This window comes from Schistocerca cancellata, chromosome 3 (genome assembly GCF_023864275.1).
Source record: "Schistocerca cancellata isolate TAMUIC-IGC-003103 chromosome 3, iqSchCanc2.1, whole genome shotgun sequence".
Lineage (NCBI taxonomy): Eukaryota > Metazoa > Arthropoda > Insecta > Orthoptera > Acrididae > Schistocerca > Schistocerca cancellata.
In genome coordinates, this window is record NC_064628.1 from 192,954,777 (window position 1) to 192,972,112 (window position 17,336).

The 17,336-nt window shown below is 42.4% G+C and overlaps 1 protein-coding gene across 1 annotated transcript in view; it reads left to right on the forward strand.

The window, feature by feature from the left end:
- LOC126176203 (beta-alanine transporter-like) overlaps nt 1-17,336 on the forward strand; it is a 503,717-nt gene that overhangs the window by 295,229 nt on the left and 191,152 nt on the right. Inside the window, exon 6 of the mRNA XM_049923347.1 lies at nt 1,446-1,614. Coding sequence (XP_049779304.1) covers nt 1,446-1,614 — 169 coding nt within the window. The remainder of the gene's footprint in view (nt 1-1,445; nt 1,615-17,336) is intronic.

Sequence of the window (17,336 nt, forward strand, 5' to 3'; positions counted from 1 at the left end):
CTCTCTGCCCTACCTCCCTATTTATAAATAAGTCTATTCTTGTTACACCATTTTTTGCTGATGTTGATATTACCCTATAATCACCTGACCAGAAATACTTCTTTCCCTTTCACTTCAGCGACCCCTACTAAATCTAAGTAGAGCCTTTGCATTTCCCTTTCCAGGTTTTTCTACCTTCTCTAGCACTTCTGGCATTCCACACCTCGACTCGTAGAACGTTATCCTTTCGTTGGTTATTCAATCTTTTTCTCATAATCCCCCCCCCCCCCCTTGGCAGTCTCCTCTCGGAGATCCGAATGGGGGACTATTCAGGAACCTTTTGCCAATGGGAAGATCATTGTGACTTTATTTCGGGTCACATGTCGAGTGGATACATGTCCTTTGTCTTCAGTGCAGTGGTTTCCATTGATTCTTCCTCCTTTACGGCAGTTCCTTACCCTAAGGACAAGAGCATGCCCTGAACCTTTGTCCGCTCCTCCGTCCTTTGATTTGTTCTTTGGCTGAATGAGGGTGACTTCTTATGCCGGAAGTCCTCGGCCGCCAGTGTTGACTATTAATCAAAACTGAAGCCGCGGCTGGTTTCGAGCCCGGGTCTAGAATATCTTATTCCACATACAATTTATATATCCCGTAAATTGACTCGTTGGTTGCTTCACAGCTTCTCAACATCAGTTGTACACTTGACCCTTATAACAGGCAAACAACGAAAAGCATTATCTCAAATACCACTCCCTTAGTGAAGTCAAAGCCAAAAGACAGACTTCAGCGCTGACAGTACAGAGCTAAACATGATTGCATAACAGTAAAAGAGGAGCTACCCCAGGAGATAGTGTGTCATAGCCGACACTGAGGTCAGTTAATAGTCTTCATGTGGTAATTGGCCGAAGTAAAACAGCCATTTTAAAATAGTCTTTGCTCTAGCCTAGATGTGCGTCTGCTGATAAGCAGACGATGAGTCACTTCTTTCACCACGCCCGGGTTCCCGGGTTCGTTTCCCGGCGGGGTCAGGGATTTTCTCTGCCTCGTGATGACTGGGTGTTGTATGCTGTCCTTAGGTTAGTTAGGTTTAAGTAGTTCTAAGTTCTATGGGCCTGATGACCATAGATGTTGAGTCCCATAGTGCTCAGAGCCATTTGAACCATTTGAACTTCTTTCACCGTCCCGATTATACCATCTCTTCTGGCATCGTGACTGAAGAGGTCTGGTATCGACAAGTTCAGCAGCCGTTCAACTACATGAAATGCATGTCATCGACGCTCTAAGAGGAAGAAGACTCAGTTACTAACTCTACATCTCGTTCACGCATAGCCAACGTGTTCTGATGTTAATTCCTTTTGGCTTATCACCGGAAATTTAATTCCTGTTGACCAGCCAGCATTTCCAAAATCAAATCGTAGTGGACAACACAGATCCATTTCTCATCTATTTGCTTGTCGATGTTTCAGCGATCGAGTTGGTGGGCCCGGAGAAGCGCACAACGATGACGATAATGAGCAACATCGCGTACTCCTTCGGACTGGTGCTGCTGTCTGCCGTGGTGTACTTGGTGCGCGACTGGCGCCAGCTGGCGCTCGCCACCTCAGTGCCGTTCCTCTCCTTCTTCCTCTATTGGTGGTGAGTTGCGTCCTGCTCGACGCCAAGCACGCAGCGAACACGTCTGCAGCGCTACACGTTTCGAGCACACAATCACATTACAAAATAGATAAACGCAACTTCAAAGAATATAAACGGATAGTAAAGAATCAGATATTGGGTTGTGAGGCATAACCAGATACAGAAATAAACTTTCATTCCCTGTAACGGGGCCCCTACAACTGTGTCCTTTCTCTTGTTTCCTCATTTCTTACGTGGTCAAATAGGGAATTCCACGGGTTCTTCTCAAGTGGTCCATATCTAAACTCTAAGTCTCTTTGTATTTATTTCTGTTAGTTCCCTGAACTTAGTCCCATAGATCGCTATTGGCACAACAGTTGATTTGCATAAATGAATTTTAACTCTTAAACTCGTTTTTGAGGATCAAACAACGTGGTTTCATTTTTAGATAGCCGCCCTTCCTTTCCTGACCCTCTGTTTGATATCTCTGTCTTCTTCCATCAATTGATATGACACTAATCTCGTCACACACTTTAATAAGATGTCTGCCATTGACCAGGTTACTTCCCTCTTCTCCACAACATAGATATTTCGTCTTCCAAAAATTAATTTTCATACCCACTTTTTATACTCCTCCAATAACTTTCTAAGTATGTAAAAATATATCTCCTACATCGTTTGCTGTAGCGACCTGGTCATCAGCATAGAAAAATGTGTACATACACTGGTTCCTTACTTCAGTCACTATGCCCATGCCCTTTTTACACCACATATCCAGAGCCTTTTGTAGATACATCTTAAAAATTTAAGAGACAGACAGCATACTTGATGCGGTCCTTTAGTTGTTCTGAAGGACTCTCTAGAAATTTGTTTCCCTAGTTTAATGACACATTATGCTGACTTGTAGAGGTTTACGACACTTCTTACATAAAGTTTTGGCAGTTCCCCTGACCACAGCAAACCGAACAATAGCGTTAAGGGCACTGTGTCCTATGATCCCTCAAAAATCTATGAAAACCAAACGACTGCTTGGATTCCTTTCCCCTCTTCTCCATGATCCGCTTCGGTTCAAGAACAGTGTGCATGTCTCATGGCAATCACTGAAACCTACTAGCATTAATTTCCTGGCTATTACTGTTATAAAACTTACAATATTAGGTGAAGATTTAAACGTACCAGCTGTAGATATGTGAAACTCCGATCATTAATGCGAAAGTGAGGCAGGATATCATGAAAATTGCTACAAAAGCCTTATCTAGGAATTACTGTGGTGAACAAATCGGCAAACAGATTATTCAAGGTAGCATATTATGTCAAGTTGAAACTTTTCGATTCAGTAAACGTAAATGAGTGGATCTGTGATCTTAAGGCCTTTACAGCCATACCTGAGTACGGCCGCGAATAAGAATGTAAAAAAGGTAGGAAGCTATATCTGCTTAGCAACTGCGAGGATAAAGGCGTTTTATAGATAACTGCAGCTGTTAACATGAGAAATTATCTCCAGGGTCGAAAATATCGAGCACCAGTCGATAAAGTTTAAGAGTAATTTACAAAACGCCTTAGGCAGCTAAGTGCAGAGCGAAGTTGTTACGGATGAGAAAGATTCGTCGTGGTTCTACAGCCTTGTTGGAAAGCTCTTACAAAATAAAAGAGGGCTTTACTGCGTGCTGAAACGTAGCAAAACGCCACAAAAGAGCAATAACTAATGATACCAAAATTGGTGTAAGCAGAGCAATTCGTGAAGCATTCTGTGAATTCGGAAGTAAGATTCTATCTACTGACTAGACAGAAAATCGTAAGAAGTTTTGGTCCCATTTAAGTAAGTAAATGTATCGCCATCTGTCCAGACAGTTTACAACCATAATGACATTGAACAAGAGGAAGAAAGTGAGAGAAAATGGAAATTCCGAATTCTTTCTTCGAAACCGTTTCGCTGTGGAAGGCAGTACTGTGGTCCCTCCTTTAAAGTATTACATTTCTGTGTGTTGAGGGAGAACAGCCAATCCTTGCAGTCGATCCCTTGTAGGCATTCCTGCATTTTGAAGTAGTTTTTAGCCTCACGACTTCTCGGTATACAACAGTATCATCGGCGAAATGCCTCACCCAACTTCCGATGTTATCCTGTAGACCATTACCGTATATTGAGAAAATTAACTGTCGTGTAACAGTCCCTTCGGATGGCCTGAAGTTATATTTACGTCTGAATGTTTCTCTCCTGTGAAAATCGGTAGTAACTATGCGATAGCAAAGTATCTAAACTTGCTCAACAGGGGTAAACCCACTATACCTAATGGGATACCAAAACGAATTTACATACATTACGCGAAATAACATGCTCCTCCTGTAGCACCTCTGTACAGTAGGTCGCTGGAGAAGTGAAGCGTTCCTGTCAATTTTCATTTGGGTCGTCAAACAGACGCAAAAAGCTGTAGTCTGTTGTAGAATTTTGGAACCTATATAATGCTCGATTACTATGACGTGTACGAATCAACAACGCTTCGGGAAACAGAGATCACGTGAAACTGAGCTCTCTGTGTTCGCCCACAAGACCCAGGAAATCAGGATAATGTTGTGTTCCTTCGGGAAGGTATTCTGTACAGTTTCGCACCATCACCTAATGAATGTGAGGTCAGCTGCATGATTAGACTGGAGATCTAACTGGTTCAAAAGTCTCTAAGCACAATGGGACTTAACATCTGAGGTCATCAGTCCCATAGACATAGAACTACTTAAGCGTAACTAACCTAAGGACGTCACACACATCCATGCCCGAGGCAGAATTCGAAACTGCGACTGTAGCAGAAGCACGGTTTCGGACTGAAGCGCCTAGAACCACTCGACCACAACGGCCGGCACTGGAGATCTTCCTGCAAACAAGACACAGTTTTCGATTTTCACAGGAGAGAAACATTCAGACGTAAATATAACTTCAGGCCATCCGAAGGGACTGTTACATGACTATTAATTTTCTCAATATACGGTAATGGTCTATAGGATAACATCGGAAGTTGGGTGAGGCATTTCGCCGATGATACTGTTGTATACCGAGAAGTCGTGAGGCTAGAAAACTACTTCAAAATGCAGAAATGCCTACAAGGGATCGACTGCAAGGACTGGCTGTTCTCCCTCAACACACATAAATGTAATGTATGGCGAATAAATAGGCAGAAATTCTATGATTACAGGGTTGCAGGATACTCACAGGAAACAGTCTCGTCCATATGCGTACGGAGGGATTTAAAATGGAGTAACCCCGTAAAACTAATCACAAGTAAGGCAGATGAGAGACTGATATTCATTAAGAGAACTCTCAGCATCATTAATCCACAAACAAAGGAGGTAGCTCTACTTGCTCTAGTTAGGGACTCTAAAAGGGAGACGTTCTGCATCACGGTGTGATTCGGAAAAAAAAACTAAGTGCGTTCGTTTACAGAAGAGTCAACGAAGATATTGTTTCATACATTATTTCAATAGCTTCACTGTTTCTGGATATATTTAGCACAAAATTTTGCTACTGTCAAGGGTACTGCCTGAATGCCAGTCTTGGCTATGATAACGCGTTCACGACGCTGTTGATAATAGCTCCTATGCTTTTCTATTTCCTTATACATTATTAGGCCTACTCCTGCATTATCACTATATAATTTTCGTTTATGGCTCTGTATCCAAGTGACCGAAAGCCCTGATCTTCCTGCTACCCATTACATTCGGCTTCAACCTACCCATTTCCAGTTTTAAATTCTGTAACCTACCTACCTCAGTACTACAGCGTGTAGCATTCCACACTCCGACTCAAAATGTGTGTTTTGTTTTATCTGATGACGACATTCTCCCGGGTCTTTCCCGACCGCGTTTCCTAATGGGAGGCTGTTTTACATTCAGAATATTTTACGCAAGAGAATGTCATCATCATTTAACCGTACGGTAAAGCCACCTGCCGTCGGGGAAGTAAAAACTGTGGTTTCGCCTTTCTTAAAATACTGACTTTTATTTCTTTCCTCATTAAAAAAATATAGATGGTATCTCCTTGATCAACGGGGGGTGGGGGGGGGGTGGTAATGTCTAAATAGTTCTCCTTGTGGCATTCCCTGATTATTAATCAGCAATTTTAGAGCATTCGGGTGTATTTTCTTACACTGAATATCACTAACTGATCTTTCGTCCAGAGCTGATACTTCGGACGTTTCGCGTACGTCATAATTCTATTTGCTCTCTTTTTTATGGATATGTAACTGCAGGGAACTTTTGTAGCATTGCGGTGAGTTAAAATTGAGTGAAATAAGTAATGAATGGATTCAATGACGTTAGTAATTGATGCAGTCACTTTTCATTTCTAGAAATGGAATTTGCCGGAGGGGAATTTCATACTGTCCATAGGACTGCTTTCGTCCAAACTTTTCCGAGTTGTTTGATATGAAACAAATAAATCAATGAAATTAATTGGCTTATTATTATTTTATTATTAATGTTACTTCTAGATCTAGTCTATAACGCTGTAACAGATTGTGCTGTTTTGGAACCTGCTGTCCGATTAAAACTATGTGACAGTCTCGAAACCACATTGCTCATTATGTGAGAGCACAGACCGCGGGAGGTCCACGATCGACTGCTGTTTCTCCAGACAGTTTTACTGAGCCGGAAGTTTTAATTCCATTTCTGTCACCGAACGAGGTGGCGCAGTGGCTAGCACGCTGGACTCGCATTCGGGAGGACGACGGTTCAACCCCGCGTCCGGCCATCCTGATTTAGGTTTTCCGTGATTTCCCTAAATCGCTCTAGGCAAATGCCGGGATGGTTCCTTTGAAAGGGCACGGCCGACTTCCTTCCCCGTCCTTCCCTAATCCAATGAGACCGATGACCTCGCTGTCTGGTCTCCTCCCCAAAACAACCCAACCCAACCCATTTCCGTCCAACATCCACAAACATCATTTCCATGCTCCTGATGACGTCCCCTTTAAAGGTTCCAGAACTAGAACGTCAGAAATGGCTCTGAGCACTATGAGGCTTAACAGCTGATATCATCAGTTCCCTAGAACGTAGAATACTTAAACCTAACTACCCTAAGGACAACACACACATCCATGCCCGAGGCAGGATTCGAACCTGCGACCGTAGTGGTTGCGCGGTTCCAGACAGAACGTCAGAAATTTGGGGTGATAAGGACTATTTTATGTTTCTAATGAGACTTCTTTCAGAGTTTGTTCAAAGCAATAACTCTGAAACAAGCATTGATATTGATTTTCGGGTCTCTACATTTGCTGGTTCCACGTTAGCTGTAACAGTAAATTTTACCACTTACCATTATTGCCAAAATATTCTTTCATAAATGTTGAATCGATCTGGGAAATTTTACTGTGGTCAGTATTTTAGTCTTGCCTCTGCTCTTTGCAGCTGATTTTTTTAATTTTTCTCCATGCATCGAGAGCCTAGCTATTCTCTTATTCTCTATGAAGATTATTTCTTTGCAGCGCTCAAGTAATCTGAAAAATGTATCCGAAGAGGTTCCACTGTGATCGCTATCACGAAATCTGCTACGTCTTACTGGAATGTGTGGCCTGTCGAAGCATGGGTAAGATGGAAGTGTCGGTAACCTATGTCACTGTAGTACCTCGTAGCGTATTTTTCGTGTGTACGAACTTGCTTTCAAAGAAAGAACATCTAAAAATTATTGCTAGATTGTCCACCATAGGAGGGAAGTGACGATTTCTGTACAGTTATTTACCATAGGCAGAAAAATGAAAGTGTATCCACAAGAAGCCTTGCAAAGAGCTACTGGAGGCGGTACAGCAAAGAAAACTGTATTTTTCAACTGGATGGAATTCTTTTTCGCCAACTTATCTACCTGACTTGGTTAGATTTACAACAGTAAATGTTAGCGGACTAAAGGCTTTGTGAACTGGAACGTCTTAAATTGGGTAATACCAAACTAAATAGTATTTAGTTCTGCCATTTGTTGCGATCTATTCTGTAACTTTCGAAATGACATGTTGCTATTTAAAGAGCAAAACATTTGTGTGGGAAATCTAGTGATGTCCACAATATCGTTAATTATATCGTAAGTGATCTTCAGTACTCTAATCTGCTATCAATGATAATTAATTCTTTTTAGCAGGGCGGTAGTAGCAATGGCAAATTGATTCAGAGCTATGTATCAAATATGAGATGGGTGTGATTTCAGGTGAGCGTGAATTAACGTTGGTACAACTAGTAAACAGTCCTCTGCATTTGAAGATCGTTCTCCTAATACTGAAATGCGCATCAGAGGTGATGTTCTGGTGTACAAAGTCCCGAATCACATTGCTTACCGGCAGAGTGGCGCAGTGATTAAGACAGTGTTGTCATAAATCTAAGAAGCTGGATTCCAAACACCACGCTGGCCGTGGAGGAATATATTTTCTGGGTCCTTCTTACAACACTGTAGGCGAAGGCCGATACAATGCTTTTGAGAAAGAAATGATAGATTTTCATTGCCGTCATTGATCTAATCCTATAGCAACCTGTTCTTTCTTTCTTCCACTTTGTACAGAGGGGATCAGAGATCAGCTATATCTATATAAAGCAGCAAGTAGTCATCACATATGTCTGACGCCACAGTAATATCTGATCGACCAGGAATCTTGACATACCCAAATGAAACTTGTTTTGATAACTTGGAGTAAGTAGGTTTTCGTATTTCTCTCCAAGAACGTAAGGCCTACAGATTGTGGCATCAATATGCTGTAACGAAGCAGAACAGCTGTGTCTATTTCTGGGCTCTATTTGCTAAGAGGAGAAGTTAAAGTTTTTACTTTAATAAGATGTATGTAGGTGAAAATTAAACCCCAAAGGGGAGAAGGCTTCCTAGTACGAAATAATAAAGAATGTATAGAAAAATGGTTTGCCGGCCGATGTGGCCGAGTGGTTCTAGGCGCTTCAGTCCGGAACCACTCTGCTGCTACGGTCTCAGGTTCGAACCTGCCTCGGGCATGGATGTGTCTGATGTCCTTAGGTTAGGTAGGTTTAAGTAGTAATAAGTCTAGGGGACCGATGACCTCAGATGTTAAGTTCCACACGATTAGTGAGGCAAATGTAAGAGAGCACTAAATGCGCGTGACAGGTTGAGCATTTGGATTGCGTGGGAAGCGTGTCAGGATGCCAGAGACGATTGAGGCATCTGTTCTAGACAAGTGGACCAAAGTGGAGCATCTAGATCTGAGTCACGGTCCGGTACAAATCATCAACCTTCACTATTGAATTATTTCGATGCCTGTAGGTGGTAGAAGTCGTAATTTCTCGCAGTATGATAAAATGTGTTATCTACACAAGAAATCTATCAAAAACCTCGAAAAGTCTCTGAATGTCTTTAACACTAATGATTTTGGCGTGGGCAGTGTATTCCATATATGTAATTTTCCAGCGTTCATTCTTGTTTTTGTCTGATTTAACTCTGTCCTCCACGATTTTCTTTGTTGTCTCCTCACATCCATGTAAATACGAGAGTTGGAACGTAAACAGTGGCAACTATTTATTCACAACCGATACAGAAGAGTTACATGTTTGTAGCTGTTACTGTTCTTCAATGAAGTCACCAGCGTTGTGTAGAACCCGTTGCCAGCGATGTGGAAGGCGTAGTATACCGTTAGCAGAGCCTGTTCTGTTGATGGTGCGAATGGAGTGGTCCACTGCCTGTCGAATCTCTGGAAGTGGTTCCTTCATCTTCGGAATCAAATCAAAGTCTCAAGGACTTAAGCACACGGAGTATGGTGGATGGTACAGTATTTCCCAGTCCCATCGACCGAACGGAGCAGCCATAGCTTGCGCTGTATGCGCCCTCGCATTGTCATGCAAAATGTTGGTTGGGTTGCGGAGAAAGCGTCGCCGCCTCTTTCGCAAAGCTGATCGCGGATGATGCTCCAAAACCGAACAGTAATACTGTGCATTGACGATCTGCCGTGTTCCTGTTTCGAAAACATGGTGACACCGTTACGTTAGACCGCTCGCTCACAGGTGACTGTGTTTCCCTCGATTGTGCGCATGCCGGTGGCATGGGACGGACGAGTCCATTTGCTCGGAGCTAAGATAGGTATGTCAACAACGTGTGCTATCAGCGACAATAGTAAATTCCATTGAAAAGTGTCTTCACAGCAGTGTTTCCAATATTTAAATTCCAACCAACGTATATAACCAGCAACTGCTAGATACTGAAGCAGCTGTACCATTAAAATATCACACATGTGGAAACCGGCTCCAACAGATATTTTTCCTCAATTTTTCTGTTTAGTATTACTTCATTTCGTTCTGTCTTTAACCACATGATTTTTAACATTCATCGATACCACCACATTTCAAGTGATTTCAGTTTCGTTATTCCCGGGTTTCCGATGGTCTACGATTCGCTTCCATCCAATGCTGTGATTCGGACGTAGGTGGGACCTCTTCTTTTCCTTCCCAGTGAACAGGTGTCAGAGAAAGCCTGAAAACCTTGTAAGGCCATTACAGGATAAATTTTGCTGGGAAATAATTGTCAAGAAAAACAAATTCACACCTTGCACCAATTCAGAATTATTTAGCATTGAAGTTAGCCAATCAGGCCGCTGCGCGCGAAAAATTCAAGCGGCCTGGTAGTGGCCGTGTCGGAAAAAGTGTCCTTAGTTTAACTTCTTAAAGCCGAACGAGAGAGGAGTAAAAATATTGTACATGGCGCGGTAGCAAGGATCGAACCCGAGCTGAGCTGTCGCATGCTCTATCATCTGCGGTATGAGAACAACTGACACTAAGTACTTCTGGCGGGCCGTTTGAAATTGGTCGGGCAACGGACTAATTGGCTGACTTTAATGCCAACGAACTCGTAAACGGCTAATATCAATGAGTTTTTTCATAACAGTGGTTGGTCAGCGCAACAAACACAGCAACATCCTTCAGGCTTTTCAGACTGTTTCTGACAACCCTGTGTGTTATCTGTCGAACTCCATTATTCCACAAAGAGTGTTTCCCTTATTCCAGTCTACTTCAGATCTCTTCCTCGCTTCAATCACCGTCTCTAATCTTGCTTCTTAGACAGTATGATTTTATCGCTCCTTCCACAACCACAACTGTTTGTGCACTTTAAGATAGTATGCTCGTCCAGGACAATTGCCACTCGTGGTATTTTCCGCACCGGCTGTGACCCCAGATTCCTTGCAGCGCAAGCTAAATGTGCAGACTCAGTTCAACTTGCAACATGTTCTACAGTTGGGGAGAAGTAAGAGCATGTCTGTTCCACGATTACTTGTGTCATTCAGTGACAGGTGATTCAGGCTTTGTGTTCGACGTATATTTCGGCACAAATAACTGACTCACACTATAATATACAGCATTTCATTTTCGTTTCTGTCCGCCCCCGGTAGCTGAGTGGTCAGCGCGACAGAATTTCAGTCCTAAGGGCCCGGGTTCGATTCCCAGCTGGGAAGATGTTCTCCGCTCGTCGACTGTGTTGTATTGTCCTAATCATCATCATTTCGTTCCCATTGACGCGCAAGTCGCCAAAGTGGCGTAAAAGGGAAAGAATTGCCCGGCGAACGGTCTACCCGACTGGAGGCCCTAGTCACACGTTATTTATTTATTATGTTCGTTTCTGATCTGGGAGTTCTTTAACGGGCGATATCTCTCTAATACAGAGTAACTTGGGTCAGATGGATGCGTAGCAGCAGTACTGGAGTACTCAACTCCGGTGTTTCTGTCACAGTACCACAACACTGTGGAACCACTTACCTTCTTATGTTGACCTGTGCAGATGTATCAATAATGATTTAGTTAAAATAAGGAAAAACAGTTAATATCTCTTCCGTAAGTAGGTGAACTACGGTGTAACAGATTTTAATACATTTCTGAGTAATGGTCTGAAATATTAATGCAGAAAAATGGGTATTAACACTAAGCCATTCATTAATATTAGCAGTATGTCTGCTGTAAGAGGTCTGTGAAGATGTAAAGAAATAACGCAAAACATGCTTCACAGCAGTAGTGGATTGTAGACAACATTAGAATACTTAATGGACAATAAAACATTCGGCAATTGTGTGACAGCATTGTTCTGTTTCATTTAGAATGTTACAATTTGTTAGCTCCCTGTCAATTTTTGTATCTTACGCTTTAATCTGTGAATGCATATTCATGTTAGTTTGTTCCTAGTTAACAATAACGGTTGCAGGGATACAAGATTAGCGCTTAACTCCTCGTCTCGTTGTGTACCAGGTCATCACGAACCCAGAGAATAGGGAAGGAAATCCTCTAAGAGGAAGTAACCCGGAATTCGTATCAATTTATCTGGAGAGACCACGGAAAACCGACAGAAGAATACCTGGAAAGGAACTTTGATCTCCGCAACTCCAGAATTGGAGTCTCTTGTGCTAACGGCTCTATCGCCTCGCCCTGTAATTTCCAGATCAGAGCGATAATTATATATTATGTTACGGTTGAAGCATATTCAAGTGCTCAAAGTAGATAGTAGTGCATTTTCATACCTGTCACCAGAACTTACAACAATACATTCGGAAGTGACATATCAGCCTATTGAGAAACGAGAACAAGGGTAAATACCCTTACATATGAAATACAAGAACCAGTTTTTGTCAGAGCCTGATCTGCCCGTGTTTATCTACTTTCGATGCTGGCTGCCTCTTAATGGGAAATTCCTCCTGGCACACTTTCACCTCGTTCCTACGATGGAAAACTTGTAGGAATCCCACGGAACTCATAACTGCCGCATTGGAATTCCTGCCATTCTTACGGCGGCGTCTTTGCGTGCGCCGGTAGCACTGTGCGGTTATTGATCGCATCCTCAAAATTTTAGGAACGTAAAATATTTTTCATACGTTCAGGTTTGACGCAGCTCTGATTTCTATGTACATTCTTCATAATATAAGGCCACAAAACAGGTAGGGAGGTATATTAAGATAATCATGGGTCAAAATGCCATGTACCTTGTCTACATGCGGCTTTGTATAAGTAAAGATTCAATTATGAATCATTTTATTTATTTTTCTTTATACTGATCTCACAAAAACGAGTGTTTATGGTAATAGTTACTGGGGACCGGTGAGTCTGTATTCTGAAGCATATGTGAAGCTTCTGATCTAAATATTAAGGGAACTGAGTGGTTCAGCTCATGATCACTATTTATTTTTCGGCTCATTGAACTAATGCAAAGCAATTCAGACGACCTCACTCGGCTGGAAACACCAGATGCGGTGCGTATAGTTATATGCTATGGGACACTTTTGCTTTTCGTGGGACCTGTGGTAGTAAACTAAGTCACCAAGACAGTTGTGGGCTACGTGAACATTACTGCAGATCATCTGTATCGTTACAAGTATGGTATGTTACCCGACGGCTATCCCATATTCCAGCATGATAACTGTCTGTGTTACAAAGACAGAGTCGTGTTACAGTTGCTTGAGGGCAACATAGTGAACCCACGTTGATGTCATAGCGACCAAATTCACAATATCTGGAAGGGTTTGGAACCCAACTGGGAGGACATCGGGCGTCAGCTCCGCGCCCAAAAGTCACAGGCCGGTAATTGACGGGAACAGAGTGTCTAGACATAGCCCTGGAAACCTACAAGTGACTTGTCTAATCCATGTCACGTACAATCTCCGCTACACTAAATTCCTACGGTGGACCAACATGCTATTTAACAGCTGGTCATAATGTTTGTGGTCGTCAGTAGATCTGAAGTGCCAGTGAAAGTCTACAACTCCATGTGGGTAGGTGCATAATTAAATACCGTAGCATTGCTATACGTAACAAACACTTAACATGCCGGCGCAGATTCTGCGAAACTTTCGACCGTTGCTATGGAAGCAAAATGTTGAACTCGAAATCTTCGGCCTAGTGACTGAAGTAACGTACTTTGCTCATTCCCCATCTCATCAGTGCGAAAGTGAGGACAACTGACACTCACCTTTCATTGTCAGAAGCTGTTTAAGTCTGACATTCGTATATACTCGATTCACGCAGAAATTTCGTTACATTATGCTGCAACGTTTCCGCCATATTTGCAGCGACCATCGCATAAAGAAAACAGCGAGAATATCCCGCTACTCTATGATAACCAACAGGACAGTACCCAGCCGAGGAAATGCGACATTTAGAGTGCTAGGTTGTGTCTTTGTAGGAGAAACGCGTTGTTTGGACCTCCGAGTATGTAGACACCGTGAAGCAGGCAGTACCCATTGTAACGAGAGATGTATGAAGAGTCTGCTGCAGTGTACCTAGCGAGAGCAAGTGCTGCTGTGAGTGGACTCTTAAACAAAGAAAGTAATACACTGTCCAGTTACATTAATGAGACCGTAAGTCAAATGTCTGCGTATGGTCGCCTAGGATAGATGCACACTTACATTGATCTATTGTGCCTTACAGAATGATTAGATAACCAAGGAAATGCGACGAAAACATTCCTCACACCATATGCCTCCCTCCTCCGCCCTGGACCCTTCCGACGAATGTTCAGAATGTTTGCTTTCAGACATCTCATGCCACACACGCGAACAGCCACTTTTCCGACTGAGCATAAAACTTGATTCATCTGAAAAGGCCACCTGTCGCTACTGAGAGTAGCCTGAGTTGCGGTTCTCCCCTGCAAATCGCAGCCTCCGTCACCGGTGAAATGCGGTTATCCTGAGTGCATGAGCCAGGAGCCTGCTGCGGAGTCCATATGCAGCCCTGTTCGCTGAACGGTCGTTAAGGTGACGGTGTTTCAGGCTCCAACTCATCTGGGTGGCCAGTTGCTCACCAGCTGCACGTCTCTGTGCCCGTGCATATACACGCAGCCGTGGTTCACCACTGTCATCTACGACCCGTGGTGCGTCACGTTTGTTCGTCGCTGTTTTTGGATACCATGCTTGATATACTATAAACACGGCGGCACGCGAACAGTCTACAAACTTCGCCATATCGGCAGTGATTCCACCCTCGGCCTGAAAGCCAATGATCATGCTCTTCTGGATTTCTGCATTACGTCAACGACTGCACTATTTTCCGCGTCATCCTGACACGCTTAACGTACCCTCCATTGCAACTGTTGCTACCTGCCGCCTGTGAGTAACGAAGTCGGTGGTGACATTTATGTCACTGGACTTTGTATAGCGTTTCTGGTGCTGACTTTCTTTTCAGTACTGCCTCTCAGTGTGACCTACAGAGTAAAGCCTGGAATGTGTACAAGTCTAGAAATGACTATAAAGACGATATACTTCTTTCGGGTCAGCACATTGTTCTAATATGCCAATAAGATTGATATGTCTACGCCTTCTAATGTCTGCTACATCGTCGTCTTTGCTAAAACTCGGAAATTGCTAGTAGATCCACTGTACTTGAAAGGAGAGCCCAGGCAGAATACTGCAGGCACCTACCTCATACTAGCAAGTCTTGTTTGCTAGTCGTATTCGTATCGTCTTCACACGACTTACTATGTATATGCGCGATGTTTTTTGTGGTTGCCGGGGATCTTGTCATTACTGCATTGCACATTCACAACAGTGAAATACTGTAGCCTGTCACGTTATCATCAGCAGTCGTTAGCAAGTCATTGTGCCTTACGCTAGCAGTCCTTCGAACATAAAATAGTCAGTTCGCTGTACTCGTAACGAAACCGGCGCAGCACTCCGGACGTATTGGAATTTCGATGCGGCGCAGCTCACATTGGTACGCTACGGAGTACGGAGCTGAGTGGTTTCCGATGAGCTGTACGATATAAGGAATTCTTGATCGAGTATCTCGTGGCATACGCAAGGAGGAAATTTTAATAACGTGCTCTTCCCTGGAAATCAACTGCACTAACACGACTGCACCTCCCGGTGAGCATCTGTCCTCCGATATTACGCCTTATGCAACACGGGTGGATTTTCTTCATTGCAGAGGTGAGGCAGAGGACGAAATTTCATCAGCCTGTTGTGACCTACAAATCTATAGGCTCAAAATTACTTACAGGTTTTCGCATATGAGTGATGCTGCACGCCTTTGTTTCTCTCGTGTCACAGGAAATCGACTGCACTCCGCATTATCTTAGTGTACCCTATGCTATTCGTGTATGAACGCATCATTCTATGTGGAGCGAATGATTTTCTGGAATCCAGTTGCTAGTTGTATTTCCAGAATATTGGCATTACAGCAGCAAAAAGTTTCCTGACTTTTATATTGCGCTGTGAGTCCCGCGATGTTTTGTAGATCAGAACATATTCCACATGGACAGTTTTTCAATGTATTTTTTTTTAATGGTCTTGGTTTCGTTCCTGTTAGACATCTATCAAATGACAGCTCAATACAACGGGCGACATTCAGTATCGTTTCACTTAAGAGGAAACTCTTCGCAAGCATCGATGGAGCACGGTTACTTTATAGTTCCCATGCCGCTGGTACTAAATGGAAAAACAAAATTAAAGTACACCATGAAGGGTATTGAACCAAATAACGACGTGGATGCCGTGCTCCTGAGTTAGTGAATGTTCTTTGAAGTATCAGCATTTATACCGAGTGTCAGTTACACGTCGTCTAACCATTAAGGCCTACAACTCCATGCATACTTTCTGTATTGTACTGTGAAGATTCCTCCGTTTTGGAACGTTTTCTAGCAAATGTCCTCGTGTCAGTGGCTTTATTACATTCATACACACTACGTGACAAGAACGTTACACTCACAAAAGATATAATCGGATGTCACTATAACTTCGCGGAAGAGCTGAACATCGGTGGGTATGCAAAAGATATGTAAGAGATAAGATTCTCTATTAGAAGCAGAGCGGCCACAAATAACCCAACTTCACCACTTATTCTTTCATATACTCCATCAATTTTTTTTTGTAAATTTGGTGGCAAAGTTATTAATTGTGATTTATATGGATATGGCATCTGTTCTTTCGGACATGCCGGAAAGAATGTATATATTTCAACAAATAACACAACTTCACCACTTATTCCTTCATATACTCCATCAATTTTTTTTGTAAATTTTGTGGCAAAGATGGTAACCCACTAGTTATTAATTGTGATTTCACATCATTACCCACACCCACTTCTAATAAAAATATGTAACATTCCATTCAGAAATAAGAAGATGGCGAACATTTCAGGTTAATATAACAAAGAAAACTGTTTCAGATGTTTCACAGTGTTGTGTTTGGTGGCGATAGAGTTGAAGAAGTCTTCACACAGTGTCGATATTTTTTTCCACACAGGCTTTGAATAGCAAGAATATCATCTCGAGATAATTTTAAGTTTGAATCATTGTAGCATGGATACTTTATTGCTCCATAAACATCTGAATGTAGAAAACCTAATTTATGACAAATCTCATGCACTAAATCTTCACATAGATTTCTTTGCGATTTTGGTGTTTGCCTGTCAGTCTCAAAGTATACATCTCATCTTCACATAAATGTATTTCTACTGGAGCATTATTCATAATTGGTAAAATAGTGTATCCTGACATGTTATCTTTCTGATCTAGATCCTTTGAACATCAGTGATGAGATATTTCATAATTAAATACTCATCCTTTACTTGTAATTAAAACCATCTATCTTCATTAACTTTGATGCCTATACCTAGCTTTTTCTTTCCTTACATTATTCCTCTAACAGCTGTACCTGCTAATTTTTCTTCTAATGAGGCATCAGAAGTGTGCATTCCATTTTTTGCTGGTAGTTGAAGTTCATTATCTGCATCAAGTCCTTTTTCTAAATCTCTGTTGTCTCTGTATGCAGTGTTAAGTTGTTTAGAAGCTTCAT